The following is a 19,530-nucleotide window of genomic DNA, read 5'->3' as shown; positions in this document are numbered from 1 at the left end:
AGCTGAGGCAGGTATCCTCATGCAGATGGCTGTGGATGAATGCATTGTGTCATGTACCCAGATGGATGTGAACTGAGGGAGGACAGGAGCTGCTGTTGGACTTGGACACGATGGGGGGGGACACCTGTAACTCATACGGGGGGGATGCTCATTATTTTCAGCTTAAGTGATTCCGACCGGGAGCAAAGTGGATAACAGAAAAAACTGGGCTTCTTCCATCATCAAAATTCATTACCCGATGGAGTTTTTCTGCCACAGTCAGAGATTTACATGGCAGTAATATCCATGTTTCATCCCGTGAAGGAAAATGGATTTAGCTACTTAACCCATAAAGACCCAAACCTCCACCTTTAACCTAAACCTACTGATCTAAACTGTTTAATACCTGTTGATCCACTAATGCTAACAATTTATGTAAATAATTGCTGTAAAATACAGTTTGTCATCTTTTCATGGTCATCATATATGACCCATTTGGATGTTCAGAGGCTCCGTAGTAACCGTGGAAACACCATCATCTTTTACAACATTGATTCACCAGTAAAACCCATGGAGTTGGATCAATGACAGTGATGTGTGGTGAGGTTCGTGGCTGCTGAGGCAGAGTCAGAACTACAAATATATGAACCCAAAAGAGTATCTTATTCACCATTTGATTGACAACAGTTAACGGGTTATGTTTCATATCTCATCAGCATTTTTTACATATACATACCTGACACATATCTTATATTTTAAAAGGTAAGTGAACTCTGTGTGTGTATTTGTGTGTGTGTCTCGGGCATCACACAAAGTCTGTACAGATCTGACTGCTGCAGTTTGGCATACTTATGAATTTTTGGTCAACGAAAAGACTAGTGGAAACGGCAAGTTGATAGGACCAATATTTTGGGATATATTAGTCATTTTGGAATACAGTAGCCTTACAATCACTTTGCTATACCCAGAATCACTTTGCCTACACTAGGAACAACAGGGTAACATTAGGTTTTGTTAGTGATTGCTGGACAAATACGGTACAGCTTGCGTGAATACACAACAAATATCTGAGCTGGGTGACCGGGATGTTGCCCTTCAGGGTTGGGATGTGAGTTTAACCCCCCCCCCCCACTTCGCATTCCACCCTTGGTATTGATGATGATGAAGTTCACGAGGTGGAAGATCTTTTCCCAAAAGTCAGCCCTCCCCAGCATAAAAACTACTACATCTAGAACCCGTGGTTTCCCACAGGTCAACGCACTAGTTTCATTTAAGTTTAGAGTTTAATTTTCAATCAAATTATGTTGGATATGTAATCTTCCATTTTGACATTAATGGAGTCTTATGTAGGATTGTGGCCAAAACTGGTACTTGCAATCATATCCCCTCCCCCTCCCCCCAGACAAGGGGTTGCCAGATCCAGCACAAGCGTCTACTACAAGGAGCTACCATGGCAAGCGACAAGTCCTACACTGGTACTCATACCGGGCTCAGTGTCTTCACCTGGGCCACGGTTTCTTCTCCTGGGACCGGGGCGCAGTATTTTCTTCTGGGGCCGGACCGCGGTCTCTTCACCCAGGAGAAAACGCCGTGGCTCGTGCCGGGAGAAGAGATCGTGGCGGACCATCAGACCAAAACACAAAATGACAACATACACATTATTTAAGGGCTGACACTTAGCTTTTCAAATGCAGATATTCTGTCTGGACTGCTACTGTCAGTGACATCAGTATTTGAAATGAACAGGATTCCTTCATGTCTGGTGACAGTCAGGGCCATTTTAGGATTACTGGAACATAATTCTTACATTCAGCTCCTTCAAGGCGGGAAGGAAAAAGAAACCAATCGCTGCATTTGACTTGTTAATTGTAACCATTCACAGCCATGAGGAAACTTTGTCAGTAGTAGCTTTTCCATTGACCCTCAAATTGCGCAAATATAACTTGAGCATAAAAATTTACCTAATGGAAAAATGACAATTTCGCCAAAAGTCTCATTTTTCCATTAAAAGTTTTTGCGCTGGCAAGAGGTGGTTTTTCAGGCGTAGAGCAAATGGTATATCACACAAAACTGCAATGAAAAGACCTTTTTTCGCAAATATAGTCAGGTGAATTAAAAAAAACGGATGTTAATTCATGTTATAAGAAGTGAAGAAGAAGAAGAAGAAGAAGAAGAAACATGTCGCATTATGTGTGGACACACCAGGAAGCCAAATCATTTTTTAATTTAGTACGAGATCGAGGGGTAATATAGATAATAATAATGAATATATCTGTAAATCAACACCATATTTACATTCGTCGCCATGTTTATGGAATGACTTCTTGTGTCATCTTGCGATAATAAATAAACAAATCATCGCATTTGTGATTTAATGGAAAAACCAACATTACGCACTTCTGTTTTATCTACATGTAGTAAATATCGGTAAAGTTTTGCGCAGATCTCCAATGAAAAAGTGACTAATGAGGAGTCGAATTCATTTCTATTAAATCATTGTGATTGTATGTAATGGAACAGTTAGTAGTGATGGAGGAGGAGGAGGAGGAAGGCTGAACTTCCTTTAACCACATGCAGTATGTTTAGACCTTTCCTGGAAGTGGATTGCTGGTGGGTGGGGATGGGGGGGGGTGGGGGTTGTTTCTCCTCTGAACCAGCGTGAACTGGTTGTGTTCCCGCCTCAGTCATCAGTCATGATCGCCCACAGCCCCCCCCCCCCCCCCCCCCTCCAGTGCATTATATGAATGCGATTTGCTGCTTGTGGGTGTGCAGAGACCTCCAGGGTCACATAGAGACCGCATTATATACAAGGTCCTTCCAGAAGCGTCGGGGGAGCTCTAGAACCCTCCTGCCTGATTCCTTTATGCTGTGTCGAGCAGATCCGATCCACAGAGGACATGTATGCGTTATATACCATCAGAGGTCACACCAGAACACGTTCCAGGGTCAGGAACATCATTTTCATCTCTGTGGGAATCTATCAAGGGGTTCAAACCCACCTCGCTTCATAAATACATCTTTTTCTGCTTTACTTAGTTCATGTTTATCTTCTTTTTTTTTTTTTATACCCAAAGGATTAAAATGGACCGTGGTAGTTCGACAACGGTGCAGGAAATGGATTGATTTTCCGTTTCTGTAAAACATGCCTTTTTGTGTGTTTTCAGACTTGTTTAATTTCGCTCTTTGTGCTGACATTCAACAATAATGCGGCGAGAAATCCAGTGAGGAGGAGGAGGCAGAGCTGTCATTTTAGTCTCTAATGCAACATGTAATGCATACGATTATTTTTATTTTTTAGCATTCAGCCAGTTTGATTTGAAGGCGTCAAATATAGAAGACCTGTCAGAGACCAACGGGTTCGTTATTGTGGACTAAATACTTCCCTCTTTCTGCTCTGCAAACAACATCTGACACTAAACAGGTGTTTCTAAAACACAGTTCTGTCATAATCACACAGACTGAATAAACCTGCAGTGGTCGGACTGTTCCTGCATGAGCGTTATTCAAATGTGGATGTTTTCTGTTTCCTGACTTCCCTGTACTTGATTTTTGTGTTTTTGTTTTTGTTGCTGTCAACTGTGCTATCTTATCTTATCTTATCTTACCATTACCTTACCTTACCTACCTATCCTTATCTTATCTTATCTTATCTTATCTTATCTTATCTTATCTTATCTTATCTTATCTTATTTTATCTTATCTTATCTTATTTTATCTTATCTTATCTTATCTTATCTTACCTTATTTTACCTTATCTTATCTACTTTTCCTTACCTAATCTTACCTTATCTTATCTACTCTGTCTTATCTTATCTTATCCGATCTTATCTGATCTTACCTTATCTTATCCGATCATATCTTATCTGATCTTACCTTATCTTATCTACTTTACCTTACCTTGTCTTACCTTACCTTATTTATCTTACCTTATCTTATCTACTCTATCTTATCTTATCTTATCTTATCTTATCTTATCTTATCTTACCTTATCTTATCTTATCTTATCTTATCTTACCTTATCTACTCTATCTTATCTTAACTTATCTAAACTTACCTTATCTACTCTACTGTATCTTAACTTATCTTATCTTACCTTATCTACTTTACCTTACCTTATCTTATCTACTTTACCTTACCTTATCTACTCTGTCTTATCCTACCTTAGCTTATCTGAACTTATCTTATCTGATCTTACCTTATCTTATCTACTTTACCTTACTTTACCTTACCTTATCTTACCTTATCTACTCTAACTTATCTTAACTCATCTAAACTTATCTTATCTTATCTGATCTTACCTTACCTTATCTTCTTTACCTTACTTTACCTTACCTTATCTTATCTACTCTAACTTATCTTATCTTACCTTATCTTATCTACGCTAACTTATCTTATCTTACCTTATCTTATCTACTCTAACTTATCTTAACTTATCTAAACTTATCTTATCTGATCTTACCTTACCTTACCTTATCTTATCTTCTTTACCTTACTTTACCTTACCTTATCTACTCTAACTTATCTTATCTTAAAATGTACATGTGAACTTATGATTGTAAATGGAGACTCATAAGAAAACCAATACAAGACACTGAGATGAACAACCCAGCAAATAATGTCAAATAAAAGTGACACAAAGGCACAATGAGACGTGAAGACTATGGGGAATGTCAACAGTTCCCTCAGATTTATGAGGAAAATACAACTGTAGATTTAAAATGGAAACATATTAACTGACAATCCAGTGAAAAATGAATTCCATCGGCCTCTGCTGTTTCGGAAAACATCAGAAAACATGTCACAGCTTGAGTTTCCACTTATGCAGCTGTGAATACCCCAGTCCCACACAAACCCACTGAAGGTGATGCAACAGGACAACAATGGCGTAACTTCATTTTACATGAATGACATAAGAAATAAACAGGAATCAAAGAAAAAGTCCAGTTTTTTATAGGGATGTCCCAATCTGGATTTTTTTGCTTCTGAACCAATTTTTTTATGATTAGTTTTGCCGATACCAATCTGATACCAATACTTTTACTATAAAATTTTGATTTAAATTTAAAGTCATTATTTCTAGGTTATGGTATTATGTTACTTGAGATCACAATTGGATTGAATGTGGAACCTGAACTAAAATAAATATGACACCTTTGACTCGTAACAACTTCAGTATAATTTTTGCACTTTCCGAATTCATACTGTGTGAAAAATTAGAACTTTTGGCGGGCTGGTTTTGGCCCACAAGCCGTATGTTTACCACCCCTACTATAGTGCGTCTATGGGCAGGTCCATCCAGGGATTATACAGGGGTGCATTCTGTCCCGTACATACCTCACAATGAGTACGCACAGACCATACAACTGTACAAACTGAAAGTGAAACTTAAAACACTGCTAATTCCTCTAAGTCACGGGTGTCAAACGTGCAGCCCGGGGGCCAAATCCGGCCTGCCAAAGGGTCCAGTCCAGCCCTTGGGATGAATTTGTGCAATGCAAAAATTACACTAAGATATTAACAATCATTTTAGTTCAGGTTCCACATTCAGACTAATTCAATCTCAAGTGGACAATACCAGTAAAATACTATCACAATAACTTATAAATAATGACAACTCCAATTTTTTCTCTGTGTAAATGTAAATATTTTCATGTATTTACACTAAAACAAAGTATAATTTCATAAAAAATGTGAATAACCTGAACAAATATGAACAACCTGAAATATCTTAAGAGAAGTAAGTACAATTTTAACAATATTCTGCCTGTTACTAAATGTATTTGTAGATCCACTGTGATCTGTAAGTTATAATGAACATGTGGAAATGATAAACTGAAGCAGAATATTGTTACACTTATTTTTTTTATTTTGTTCATGTTATTCACATCTTTTGAAAAGATACTTTGTAGATGTGAACCTGTTCATAATGTAAATTTAGTTTTTTCACTATAAAACACAGAGAAAAGTTTGGAGTTGACATTATTTATATATTATTATGTTATTATTTTACTGGTTCGGCCCACTTCAGATCAAATTTAGCTGAATGTGGCCCCTGGACTTAAATGAGTTTGACACCCCTGCTCTAAGTCTTCCGCTGTTGTGCAGCTCATTTTCCTTTTCCCTACCTTTGGAAACTTTCATTTGAGGGGGCAGGATGTTTGTTTAAGAGGGCATTGCCCCCTTTTGCTCCCCACTCTAGAACCGGACCAGGATTGGCCCAATCTCATGACTAACTCTGATTCGTTCTTCTAAAAAATGCATGATTGGCAGCCTATACCGACCTTTAGATTGGATCGGGACATCCCTAGTTTTTTATGTTAATGATTTTATGCCTTAACATAGCATTATCTATTTTATTTTATTGTTTATTTATTTATTTGAAAGGGACACTGCAGTCAAACATAGCTGCAGCTGATGTGATGCAAATAGAGCAAGGTTATTATCGTTAATGAAAACTAACGAAATGACGAAAACTACAATAGAAAAAACATTTTTGTTAACTGAAATAAATAAAAACTATAATTAAAAGAAAAAGCGATAACTAACTGAAACTGTATTGTGTGCTTACAAAACTAACAAACGTATAAAAATTATGGATAAAATTCCCTTCGTTTTTGTTTTTGTCAATGTCAGATCGATATGAAATCAATTTATTTCACTCGAGCAGTTTTAGCTAGTGGCACCATATGGTACTTCACAGTCTGTCACTTCTGGTCACTTGTAGTTTAGAGTCGTCTTCTGGTCCCTACTCTACCTGGAAACATGGAGACTAAAGTTGGTAGAAAGCAGCAGAGTCCTGTCTGGGATTTATTTGAATACGTTGGTGAGGAAGATAAAAGATATTTAAAAAACTAAAACTAAACTAACACTAAGCATTTAGAAAAAAAGCAAAAACTAATAAAAACTAGCAAACCTGCTCTAAAAACTAATTAAACCTAACTGAAGTAGAAAAAAAGTCAAAACTAAATAAAACTAAACTATAATGAAAAATCCAAAAGGGGTAGGGGTGGGGAAGCAAAATTTGCAATATTTTGAGACATGGATTGAAAGACAGTGTATGACCAATTAGTTTATTGAAAGTCATGAGAATTTAAATCTTCAAATCATATTTTACTGCATTTCTAACGGTCTTGTTGTCTACCTCAAGTTCAATTGCCACTTTTCTCATGGATTTGGTTGGATCCTTTAGGATTTTGGATTTGAGAGCTTTAATAAAAGCTTTGGTACGATTTTTGTTGCTTCCTCCACTTCCAGACTTTCTCGTAATAGTTTTGCTCATAGTCATTCTCTTCTTTCCATTATAAACAGTCTTTATGGACACTCCAACTATTTTTGAAATCTCCTTTGGTGTGACGAGTGCATTCAGCAAATCACACACTCTTTGACGTTTGCTTTCCTGATTACTCATATGGGCAAAAGTTTCTGAAAAGGTATGGATAATAGTGTTAGGTATGATTATGACATCAATATATGTTTGGTTTCAAAACAATTGACGTAGTGCCTGCTGAGAAAAAACAACTAAATTCATTGTTCATTGTAAATTTTGCTTCCCCACCCTGTATAACCTTGATGGTGAATTTATAGCTAGTGCTAATTCTCAACTCCAGCATATACTTTGATTTCATAACCATCAGATGTACAGAGCTGAAGTCCCGCCCCCTCCGCTGTGCCCCATGGGTCTTTGGAAAAAAGGCCGGTCAACAGTCAAATAATTTTTCAATCCTGTTTTTTTTTTTTTAAGCAATCATAGTAAAAAAACATCTGCTGTTGTGTGAAGCAGCTCAATGGACTGTGTTTCTTGTCGCAGGAGGTACATATGATCAACACCAAAATGGCAGCTGCTTTCGCACATTTTACCTCCAACCTCGACAGTGACGGAGACAGTGTTAAAAAAGGTGAAAAATCAGTGAAAGTCTGGTCATGTTGAAGCTGCACAGACAGTTTTAGACTCAGAGTGTGTAGTTTTTTTTTATATTTATTCATTTTCACAGTCTGGTACTGATACAAGCAACTGTCTCGACTTGTAAAATTGTCTTTTAAACTAAGAAATATATGTGTAAAAATGTAACTATTTGGTCCAAAGTAAGGTTCACAAGTGGAAGAGGCAGGATTTCAGCTGTTTATAGTCAAAATAATGCTTGTACATTATTACACTGTGTGTGAAATACGTCTAAGTATGTGTCTTAATGGATCCATGAGATACTGTATATCCTTAGAAATGCTAATTTAACTCTGCTAACCAGAACATGTGTAAATACATATTCATACTAATATTCCACTGAGCCTGTTTCTGAATGGAACATTTTACAGCTAATATAAATGGGATATGAGGAAATAAATCCAGTTTTACATAGTATTTAGAATACATTTACAGGTTTTATCGCAGGTTGTGACACACAGCTTCCAGATGTATGCAAAGTCGCTATAAAGAAAATTCCATATTTCTGGTCAGAAGAAGAAACACTACACACGTCTACTTTCAACTATAATAAAAGAGGATTTCAACACGTCTTAATGGGAGCAAATACTGAAGAGACAACCTTCACCTGAATGGACTTTGTGAAGTGGAAAACTTAAAATCACTTTTAATTGTGTTATGAATTGCTCCATATAAAGAGGAACATTAATGGAATATTCATTTTTCTTTAGACATGTAAACAATTTATTACGAATTTGATCTTTTCTGGAATTAGGGCTAGAATATCATTATCAATAATACAAATAGGGGAAATCTGAGGATATTTTTAATTTAATTAAGCAATGAAAAGATAAAATGAAATACATAAACATATATTTCTGTCCTGTAATAATTACTTTACATAGACAAACTACATACATTAGCTTTGTAAAAGACTTAATGATGAGACTTTACACAGTTCTGTGCAAAAATCTGAGGCTAATATTAGCTTTGCTGTTTCATTAAAGTTCTAATGTCAATATTCGTGGCATTAATTTACAGAGTCATCAGTTGACATGAAGCACAAATGAACTAATCAACAAAAATGAATAAAATAATCAACAAAATGAATGAAATTGAATAAAAACGATCAACAAAATGAACAAAATAATCACAAAACCGAACAAAAATCACTAAAATAACAATCAATATGAGTAAAAACTATCAACTTAATCACATAAAATAAATAAATAATCAACAAAAGACCTTTTTCAACCTTCTGTTTTTGTATTTGTGTCTGTATTTAGATCCAATCTGATATATGTAATGTATGAACAGTAGGAAAAACTACAGTTTCAGGGTAAAAACAGTCTCTGTAAACCGAAAACCAAAATGGTCATATTTAGTGTGACATCCCTTTGTATTTAACATGTCTTTAACCCTTTTGTTCTGACAATATGAGATTCATCGCATTAAGTTAATACCAAGTTTCATTCAACACAGGTCAGATATTTCTAATTGTTTGTGCTGGTTCTTGTCATGAGGTCAGAGGTCACATTAAATAGTGACTTTAACCTTTACAACCCATTTAATTCAGTTTTTGTGTGCGTCATTTAAGGCTGTGTGCATATTTCCTGTATTTTCTTATTGTATCTGAAGAAAAGAGAATGAGAAATACATGTCTGATCATTTCAACCTTGAAAGAACAACAAAGATAGATGTGGAATCAGACTTTTACACAGTACTTTATGTAATAATCATGTATTGTATCTTGAAAACATGAGTCAACCTGCCCTTGCTATTGGTTTTCAATCAAAATATGTAACAATTTGGCCTCTAAGATGAGAATTTCAAGAAAACTGTAAACCAGCTACATTACAATTAACTATTGTGATTTTACTATTTTACTTCTGAATTATATTGTAATTGCACTTCTGCTTAAATGCACCGTATAAATCATTGCTATTACAAGTCTCTCAGTCAAAACAAGGAAAATATTGCACTTTCAGATTCACCACTGTAACCTTTACATCACATTTAATTCAGTTTTTGTGTGCGTCATTTAAGGCTGTGTGCATATTTCCTATATTTTCTTATTGTATCTGAAGAAAAGAGAATGAGAAATACATGTCTGATCATTTCAACCTTGAAAGAACAACAAAGATAGATGTGGAATCAGACTTTTACACAGTACTTTATGTAATAATCATGTATTGTATCTTGAAAACATGAGTCAACCTGCCTTTGCTATTGGTTTTCAATCAAAATATGTAAGAATTTGGCCTCTAAGATGATAATTTCAAGAAAATTGTAGACCAGTTACATCAGGAATAAAGTAAATAATTTCAGTTAAGTATTGCTATTTTACTATTTTACTTCTGAATTATACTGTAATTGCACATTTAATTCAGTTTTTGTGTGCATCATTTAAGGCTGTGTGCATATTTCCAACATTTTCTTGTTTTATCTATAGAAAAGAGAGTGAGAAATACATGTCTGATCATTTCAACCCTGAAACAACAACAAATACAAATGTGGAATCAGACTTTTACACAGTACTTTATGTAATAATCATGTGTTGTATCTTGAAAACATGAGTCAACCTGCCCTTGCTATTGGTTTTCAATCAAAATATGTAACAATTTGGCCTCTAAGATGAGAATTTCAAGAAAACTGTAAACCAGCTACATTACAATTAACTATTGCTATTTTACTATTTTACTTCTGAATTATACTGTAATTGCACTTCTGCTTAAATGCACCGTATAAATCATTGCTATTACAAGTCTCTCAGTTAAAACAAGGAAAACATTGCATTTTCAGACTCACCACTGTGACCTTTACATCACATTTAATTTAGTTTTTTTGTGCGTCATTTAAGGCTGTGTGCATATTTCCTATATTTTCTTGTTGTATCTGAAGAAAAGAGAATGAGAAATACATGTCTGATCATTTCAACCCTGAAAGAACAACAAAGATAGATGTGGAATCAGACTTTTACACAGTACTTTATGTAATAATCATGTATTGTATCTTGAAAACATGAGTCAACCTGCCCTTGCTATTGGTTTTCAATCAAAATATGTAAGAATTTTGCCTCTAAGATGGTAATTTCAAGAAATTGTAGACCAGTTACATCAGGAATAAAGTAAATAATTTCAATTAACTATTGCTATTTTACTATTTTACTTCTGAATTATACTGTAATTGCACATTTAATTCAGTTTTTGTGTGTGTCTTTAAGGCTGTGCACTTATTTCCTATGTTTTCTTGTTGTATCTGAAGAAAATAGAATGAAAAATACATGTCTGATCATTTCAACCCTGAAAGAAGAACAACAAAGCTATTGCATATTTATAATACACACCCCATGAACCGACAAAACCTGATTCCCTCCGCTTCTACTTCTGCTCTTATCGTATCCACACCACAAACTTGCAACTGCAGCAACAAGTCCTAACTGATTTCTAGGAAAATATTAGTAGTGAAACTGAAGTAGCTGAGGCGTTCTCTGTGCTCTGCTGTGTAATACCATCTTGTGGGCATTTTGCCTGCAGCCCTGCACATGTCTTCATGAGTTGAGTGAAGACTGACGCAGACTGCAGCGTTTCAAACATGCATATTCACTCACGTATGATTGATTGTACTCCTGCCTGTTTCTTGGTTTGGCTTATTACCTTGATTGAAGAAACACACTGTTAATAACCATGAATATCCACAGCAGCGCCCATGGCTTAATTCGCGTATTCTTTTTTTTTTTTTTTTTTCTTTTTGGTAATCGTCGTCCCAGTGCCGGAGCTCGTCTTGCTTAAATAGATGATTATTATCTGGCTCAGTGAGGGATTTTATAATTAAAGTATATGTCCTTCAAAGCAAGGTGAATTATGTCTGTGGAAATTGTGTTGTAACAGTCGACGACAGCTCCTAGAATCTGTAATGAAAGTCCGATCCATGTGCCAGTGCCCGTGTTGTTTTAGGATGAATGCGTTCATGTTCGGGATGTTTCTCCAGATGCGACGGCTCTTTTGATTCTGAACAAAAAACATCTCATGACATAATGCAGCCAAGATGTTAAACATGAGGCCCGTGGGCTAAAACCAGCCCACCTAAGGGTCCAATCTGAAACTGTTAGATGAATTTGTAAAATACACTGAAAATATTAACAATCATTTTAGTTCAGGTTCCACATTCAGCCCAATTTGATCTAAAGTGGGTCAGACCAGTAAAATACCATCATAATAACCTATTAATTATGACAACTACAAATTATTTTCTTTGTTTTAGTGTAAAAAAAAAAAAAAAGGAAAATTACATAACATTGTTTACATTTCTAAACTATCCATTCATAAAAAATGTGAACAACCTGCACAAATATGAACCACATTAAATGTCTTAAAAGAATGATATTTTGCTTTTTTTTTTTTTTTTTTTTACTTTTATTTTAATATTCAAAATCACTTTTACAGGGTAGAAACAACAAAAAAAGACAAAAAACAAAACAAACAAACAAAAAAGACACACAATACAACAAGGGGGGATGCTGTCCCGGATACATTCGACTGCTTTTCCGTACCTGATCTGATATGAAGAATTAGCATCCTTGAATATGGTCCATTTCTCCCATCATCGCTTAAAAGTTCCCATCTTAATCCTCAGATGCAATGTTAATTTTTCCATGGTATATATTTCCTCTATAATGTCCAGCCATTGTTGGGGTCGAAGAGGATCACTTTTTAACCACTTCCTTGTGACAACCTTTTTGTATATTTTGCTATTTTTAAATGGAATTACTAATTTTCAAACATTTCCCTGTGGTCTGCATAAACTGTAAATGCTCTGCTTGGGTCTGAATTCTTCATTAATTCAACTCCACAGGTCCATCTTCAACCCTATTTCTGAGTAATGACACCAGAAAGGTGGTTTTGAGCGCTGGCCCTTTAAATGCACATGACCCATTTCAGATCCCGCCCCCTCCAGGTTTTTGGCTGTGCTGCTCTGTCCCGTTCAAACAACTGAACATTTTAGGTAGTCGGCTCAACGTTTGGATATATTTTCAGTATGGACTACAACCGCTGCTGCTGACAAACAATTATGTCGTACTTGGAGAAATGTTCGTCGGAAGTCTTGACCTTATATGTGCAAATGTTGTGACGTAACTAGTTAAAGACGTAACCAATTCAGCAGGAATTAAAACAGGTTGTAGAAATCCACTTGAGTTTTGCTAAAATGAATATAGAGATAGCTTTGCAGCACCTGGAGGGTTCAAATTCAAACTTTTTGAACTATTAGGGTCCAAATACACAAATAAATGAACCAGAGACTAATGGACAATGGGCTACTGGACATAAAAATATGACCCCTTTAAGGAAAATTGGTGTAATTGTACCAATATTCTGCCCGTTGCTAAATATTTTGTGTATTTGTAGACCCACTGTGACCTGTAAGTTGTAATATACATATGTAAATGATAAACTGAGGCAGAATATTGTTAAAATTGCACTTATTTTCCTTAAGAAATTAAATTTTTTTCAGGTTATTCACATCTTTTTTGCTTGGATAGTTTGTAAGTGTAAATATTTTCATAATTAATGTCCTTTTTTGCACTAAAACAAACAGAAAAATTTAGAATTGCCAGTATTTATAGACTATTGTGTTATTATTTTACCGGTCTGACCCACTTGAGATCAAATTGGTCTGAATGTGGAACCTGGAAGAAAATGAGCATGACATATCATATCATAAGAGAAGTATGTGTAATTGTACCAATATTCTGCCTGATTTTAAATGTTTAGTGTATTTGTAGATCCGCTATTGATCTGTATGTTGTAATACACATGTGTAAATGATAAACTGAGGCAGAATATTGTTAAAATTGCACTTATTTTTGTTAATAAATTTCATTTTTTTCCATGGTTGTTTATGATATTCACATTTTTAAAGGATAATTTGCAGCTGTAAACATTTTCATAATGTAATTTTACTGTTTTCACCCTAAAACATAGACAAAAGTTTGGAGTTGACATTATTTATATATTATTATGTTATTATTTTACTGGTCCGGCCCACTTCAGATCAGATTGGGAGTTTGACAGCCATGCGTTCAACTATTCTCTGTTCTTGTTTTCAGGTTGGTGTGACTTTGCTGAAGCGACAGAGGCGGGTCTTACGTCTGAGGGGAAGTGTACGTGATCTGGAGTCCTCCCATCCACCAGGGGGCAGCAGCAGCAGGCATGCAGGACTCAACCTCAGACAGCAAGATGGCCAAACAGGTCAGCTACTCGGACTGGATCGTACTGACACATTATTCCTATTACTGCAGACGTCCCAGTTGTCACATTAAGGAAAAGAGGGGAAATATGTGGCAAGCCGGGAATGTCATTAAAGCGAATAGAACGGGACTCATTTGTTCATATTGGCTCCTTTAAAACAGGCCTTCGGGGCTCGTATTTAATGAAGATGACACTGATTATATATGACATTGCTAATGACTGCAGTGATTGGTTTCTGTTCTGCCTGTTTTTTCACTGATTAGTCCGATAACTGGTGTGGATGTAGACTATGTTGTTCCGTATTTGTATTTGTAGCCACACAGCGCCTAAAAATTCAATACCCATTAAGCACAAACGCTGACTCTGAACACTGACTTTGATTTGTGCCACTAGAAACAAACACTGCAACATTTACCCAAAAGGGAAAACATAATGGGAAAGCATTGAAAATGAAATTCAATCAGGATGTGGGCTTCAATATATGAAAATATACGAGTATTTGACCTGCAGAGGTGGGACAATGTAACAACAAACTGTAGGCGAAAGTATTATTTTATTTTATGATAATAGTTACTCATGTACAAAAAAATACCAAAACTAGCACTAAAAAATACCACTGAAAGAAAAATATCTGATCTTCACCAAATCAGCTGATTCCAAATCTGAAATTAGAATTTCTCCATCATGTCAGGAGTTATGTGAGTATATGAAGAAAAAGCTCAAATTTTCCCATGAAGTGCCAAAAATCGTTTTACTGTGTATTCACAGTTGGAACATAATATCAGCTAAACTGGCCAAATGTATTTGTAGATTGGATGTAGTATTAGAGTCCATCAGCCTGGTCCAGAATTATACCACATCTGTCAAACATTGTCTTGGTTGTTTCAGTTTCCTGCTGTAGAACCAACATTAATCAATCAATCAATCAATCAACCAACCAACCAACCAACCAACCAACCAATCAATCAATGAATCACATTTTATTTTTATATAGTTCTACGTCATAACAACAGTTAAAAACTAGAACTGCTGTTACTAGTGTAACTACCAATAACTAGTACAAATACCCATAACTGTTAATACTACTACTCCAAATACAAGTACTAGCAGTGGATATACTAGTACTGTAACTGTTAGTACAAACAATAGATACAACTATATGAATAAATGAATAATGATGATGGAGGAGGAGAGAAGAAGAGGACAGAGAGGAGGACAGATAAAAGGAGGAGGAGCAGAAAGGAGGACAGACAGGAGGAGGTGCAGAGGGGAGGAGGAGCAGAGAGGAGGACAGAGAGGAGGAGGAGCAGAGAGGAGGACAGACAGGAGGAGGTGCAGAGGGGAGGACAGACAGGAGGAGAAGAGAGGAGGACAGACAGGAGGAGGTGCAGAGGGGAGGACAGACAGGAGGAGAAGAGAGGAGGACAGACAGGAGGAGGAGCAAAGAGGAGGAGGAGCAGAGAGGAGGACAGACAGGAAGAGGAACAGAGAAGAGGACAGATAAAAGGAGGAGGAACAGAGAGGAGGACAGATAAAAGGAGGAGGAGCAGAGAGGAGGACAGACAGGAGGAGGCGAGAAGAGGACAGACAGGAGGACAGACAGGAGGAGGAGCAGAGGGGAGGACAGAGAGGAGGAGCAGAGAGGAGGACAGACAGAAGGAGGAGCAGAGGGGAGGACAGACAGGAGGAGGCGAGAAGAGGACAGAACAAAACCTGCTGGGCTCAAATTCAAATCCTTGTTGCTCAGTGTGTTCCAGTTCATGTTCATCCTAAATCTCTTACTCATGTACATTCTAGTGCCTTATTTAGTCCAAACCTGTCTAACTTCAATTCCTTTCTTTGTCTGTTTCTGTTATTCCACCTGTTTTGACCCTAAAACACACATTAAGGCAAAACCAATGATTTGTGCAAAAACACCATTATCAGACATGTGGTGGTAAAACAACCTCTGAAATGTGAGTTAAAAAAAAAAAAAAAATTCTACACCCACCTCTGTTTGCAATATTGATGCAGATTTGTTGAATAACTGTACTTTTTTTTTTTTTTTTTTCCTTATGTGACGTTTATAGGAGCAGAACTCTAAACATCTAGACGACCACAAAGAAATGGACGACATGTCGGAGAAGACATCCCCAAACAAGAACCTGAAATCCCCCCAGAAAGGCTCCAAACGCCTCAAAACCGTCCCCTTCAAAATGACTCTGCTCGACTCCTCGGAGTTTGAAGGAGAAATCGAGGTATGCAAAGCAGTTTGTTGTTGGGAATGTGTTTCTGGAATGAGCTTTAACATGGTTCGAACAAACAGCAGAAAAGCTACAGGCCTTTGTTCCCTTTGTTGTGTCTTTTTCCTCGGTGGGCAGTTGTGTGTAGTGTAGAGCTGCACAGAGCGGATAAAACGGGTGGAAAGAATGAAAGGGAGGGCGCCACGCTGGGAACGCACCGGGGGGGCGAAGCCAAAGCAATGTTACACGTTTCTACAATACACATAGAAGCACAAAGAACAGCGCAGCATGAAAGGCTTCCGTCTACATAAGATATGACATCGCTCCGGCGCCGTGAAATAGGACAGTTTCACTTCCTGGGTGAGGACAGGAAACTCAGACGTATCAGTATTCCATAAGATAAACAGTCACAGAATGGAGCAGAGCTTTAGTCTATATATACTTCACTTCTTTTTCCCGCTAAATATACCTTCACGGATGGAATTTTAACTCAGCTAGCGGTGCACATGAAGCCAATATCTCACTAACTTAAACAGTCAGCAGTGAAGGGGAATATTTAATACTTATTTATTTAACGTTTCAACCAATAATTCTGTCGATACATGTAAATAATTGGTGTAAAATACAATTCGTCGTCTTTTCACAGTCATCAGATATGAGCCATTTGGATGTTAAGAGGTGTCGTCGTTACCGTGGAAACACTGTCATCTTCTACGCATTGATTCACCAGATCAATGACAGTGGATGGACACACTGGGTTTATTCATTATGTATTAAATAGTAAATAAAATGAACAAAAATAACAAAATATTAAGTTAAAAAACTGACTGAAATGAAGTAAAAAAAAAAAAAAAAAGATAAAATAACAAGAAAATGAATACAAATAGGCAAAGTAATGAATAAAATGAACAAAAATGATTAATAAATCAACAAAATAATAAATAAAATTGACTAAATGAAGCACAAGCTCAACAAAATTACAAATCAAAATTAGCTACAAACTGAATGAAATTGAAGAAAAAAATAATAAACCCATGGAGTTTGATCAATGACAGTGGATGGACACACTTGGTTTATATAGATGAATAAATAAAATAAAATAAATAAAAACTAATTTGTTTAAAAAACCTACAAAATAAATAATGCACAAAAAATATGCAAAAAATGTAAATGTAAAGTAAAAAGGATCAAATAAGCAACAAAATGAACAAAAGTAATGAATAAAATGAACAAAAATTAATAATAAATTAACAAAATAATAAGTAAAATGAATTAAATAAAGCACAAGCTCACCAAAGTTGAAGAAAAAACTTATAACAGAGGACACAAAATGTAGAAAAATAAACAAAATAAGTAATGAAATGAACAGAAAGAAATAAAATAATTGAAATTAATTAAACAATTATAAAATAAGTGACTGATTTGGTCATTCAGAAGCTCCGTAGTTACCGTGGAAACACTGTCATCTTCTACAACATTGATTCACCAGTAAAACCTGTGGAGTTGGATCAATGACAGCAAATGGACACACTGGATTTATTCATTATATATTAAATAGTAAATAAAATGAACAAAAAAATAACAAAATAATAAGCAAACAAACCGACTGAAATGAAGAGTAAAAATCGAAAAAGGATAAAATAATCAAGAAAATGAATAAAAACAGCCAAAGTAATCAATAAAATGAACAAAATGAACAAAAAAATGTACAAAAATAATAAGCGACAACAACAAAATAAGCCACAAACTGAATAAAATTGAAGAAAAAATTATAAACCCATGGAGTTGGATCAATGACAGTGGATGGACATACTGGGATTGTTCATTATATATTAAATAGTAAATAAAATGAACAAAAACTAACAAAATAATTAGCAAACAAACCGACTGAAATGAAGTTTAAAAAAGAAAAAGGATAAAATAAGCAAGAAAATGAATAAAAACAGCCAAAGTAATCAATTAAAAGAAAAAAAAATTACAAAATATACAAGTACAGTAGTAAGTGGCAACAAAATAAACCATAAACCAAAGAAATTGAAGAAAAAAAGCACCAAAAAAAAACATTGTGTTTGATCAATCACAGTGGATGGACACACTTGGTTTATTGGTTTATGTATTAATAAACAAAATAAACAAAAACCTAATTTTTTAAAATCCTACAAAATAATAGATAATGCTCAAAAATGTACTAAAATTAAGTAAAAAGGATCAAATAAGCTACAATATTAACAAAAATAGCCAAAGTAATGAATAAAATGAACAAAAATAGATAATAATTCATCAAAATGATCAGTAAAATTAGGTAAATAAAGCACAAACTCAACAAAATTGAAGAAAAAAATTATAAAAGAGGCAACAATAAAATAACTAGCGAAATGAACAGAAGCAAATAAAATAAATGATTGAATGATTTGATTGGTTTTCCCCTGTAAGTCACTTTGGAAAAAATCATCTGCCAAATGCATAAATGTAAATGTAAATGAAATTAATAAAAAAAAATTTACAAAATAAGTGACTGATTTGGGCATCTATCTGTTATTGATATCTTTGCTGTAAATGTTACTTTTTCTTCAGTTTTTGCTGTTTCTGATATAATAACCCTCAACTTTAATGAACACCTTGTTGAGCTGCATTATGTAATAAATTCCCATTATGTAATAAAAGTTCAAAATGTAATAAGAATGTCATGTCATCTTGTAATAAAGCTGCATTTTGTAATAAACTGATGCATTTTGTAATAAACTGATGCATTTTGTAATAAACTACCTCAATGCATTATGTAGTAAATTTTTTCACATTATGTAGTAAGTTATTAGAATTTGAGAAATTTATTACAAAACGCACTTGACACAATTTGATTTTCAGGAAAATATAATAACATGGTTCATTACGTAATAACGACACTCAAGTAGATTTTTTTGCCCTCTTTAATTGAAGTAGCCCTGCAGATTAGTAGTTGTAGTAGTGGTAATGATAGCCTACCTATTAGCATTACATTCACAGTTAGTACACACACTCCAGCATGCACACACAAAGTAGAAAATGCTGATGTTGAACAATAATTAAATAAAAATAATTGAACAATAGCTTTATTTCTAAACAGAACCTTTTTAAGGCAGATTCAAATATTTTGATCAATATAAGGTGTCTATGTCAGTTGAAA

General features: G+C 35.2%; 1 protein-coding gene across 3 annotated transcripts in view; it reads left to right on the top strand.

Annotated features, from left to right (window-relative positions):
* Window positions 1-19,530, top strand: part of LOC115419085 (band 4.1-like protein 1) — a 207,135-nt gene that overhangs the window by 117,609 nt on the left and 69,996 nt on the right. For all 3 annotated transcript variants that reach the window (XM_030133701.1, XM_030133703.1, XM_030133702.1), the window contains exons 2-3: window positions 14,004-14,145; window positions 16,215-16,382. In XM_030133701.1, coding sequence (XP_029989561.1) covers window positions 14,107-14,145; window positions 16,215-16,382 — 207 coding nt within the window. In that variant the 5' untranslated portion in view covers window positions 14,004-14,106. The remainder of the gene's footprint in view (window positions 1-14,003; window positions 14,146-16,214; window positions 16,383-19,530) is intronic.

Source organism: Sphaeramia orbicularis, chromosome 5 (assembly GCF_902148855.1).
Source record: "Sphaeramia orbicularis chromosome 5, fSphaOr1.1, whole genome shotgun sequence".
Classification (NCBI taxonomy): Eukaryota; Metazoa; Chordata; class Actinopteri; order Kurtiformes; family Apogonidae; genus Sphaeramia; species Sphaeramia orbicularis.
Note: the sequence above shows the minus strand (reverse complement) of the source record. Positions and strands in the feature narration are given on the sequence as shown.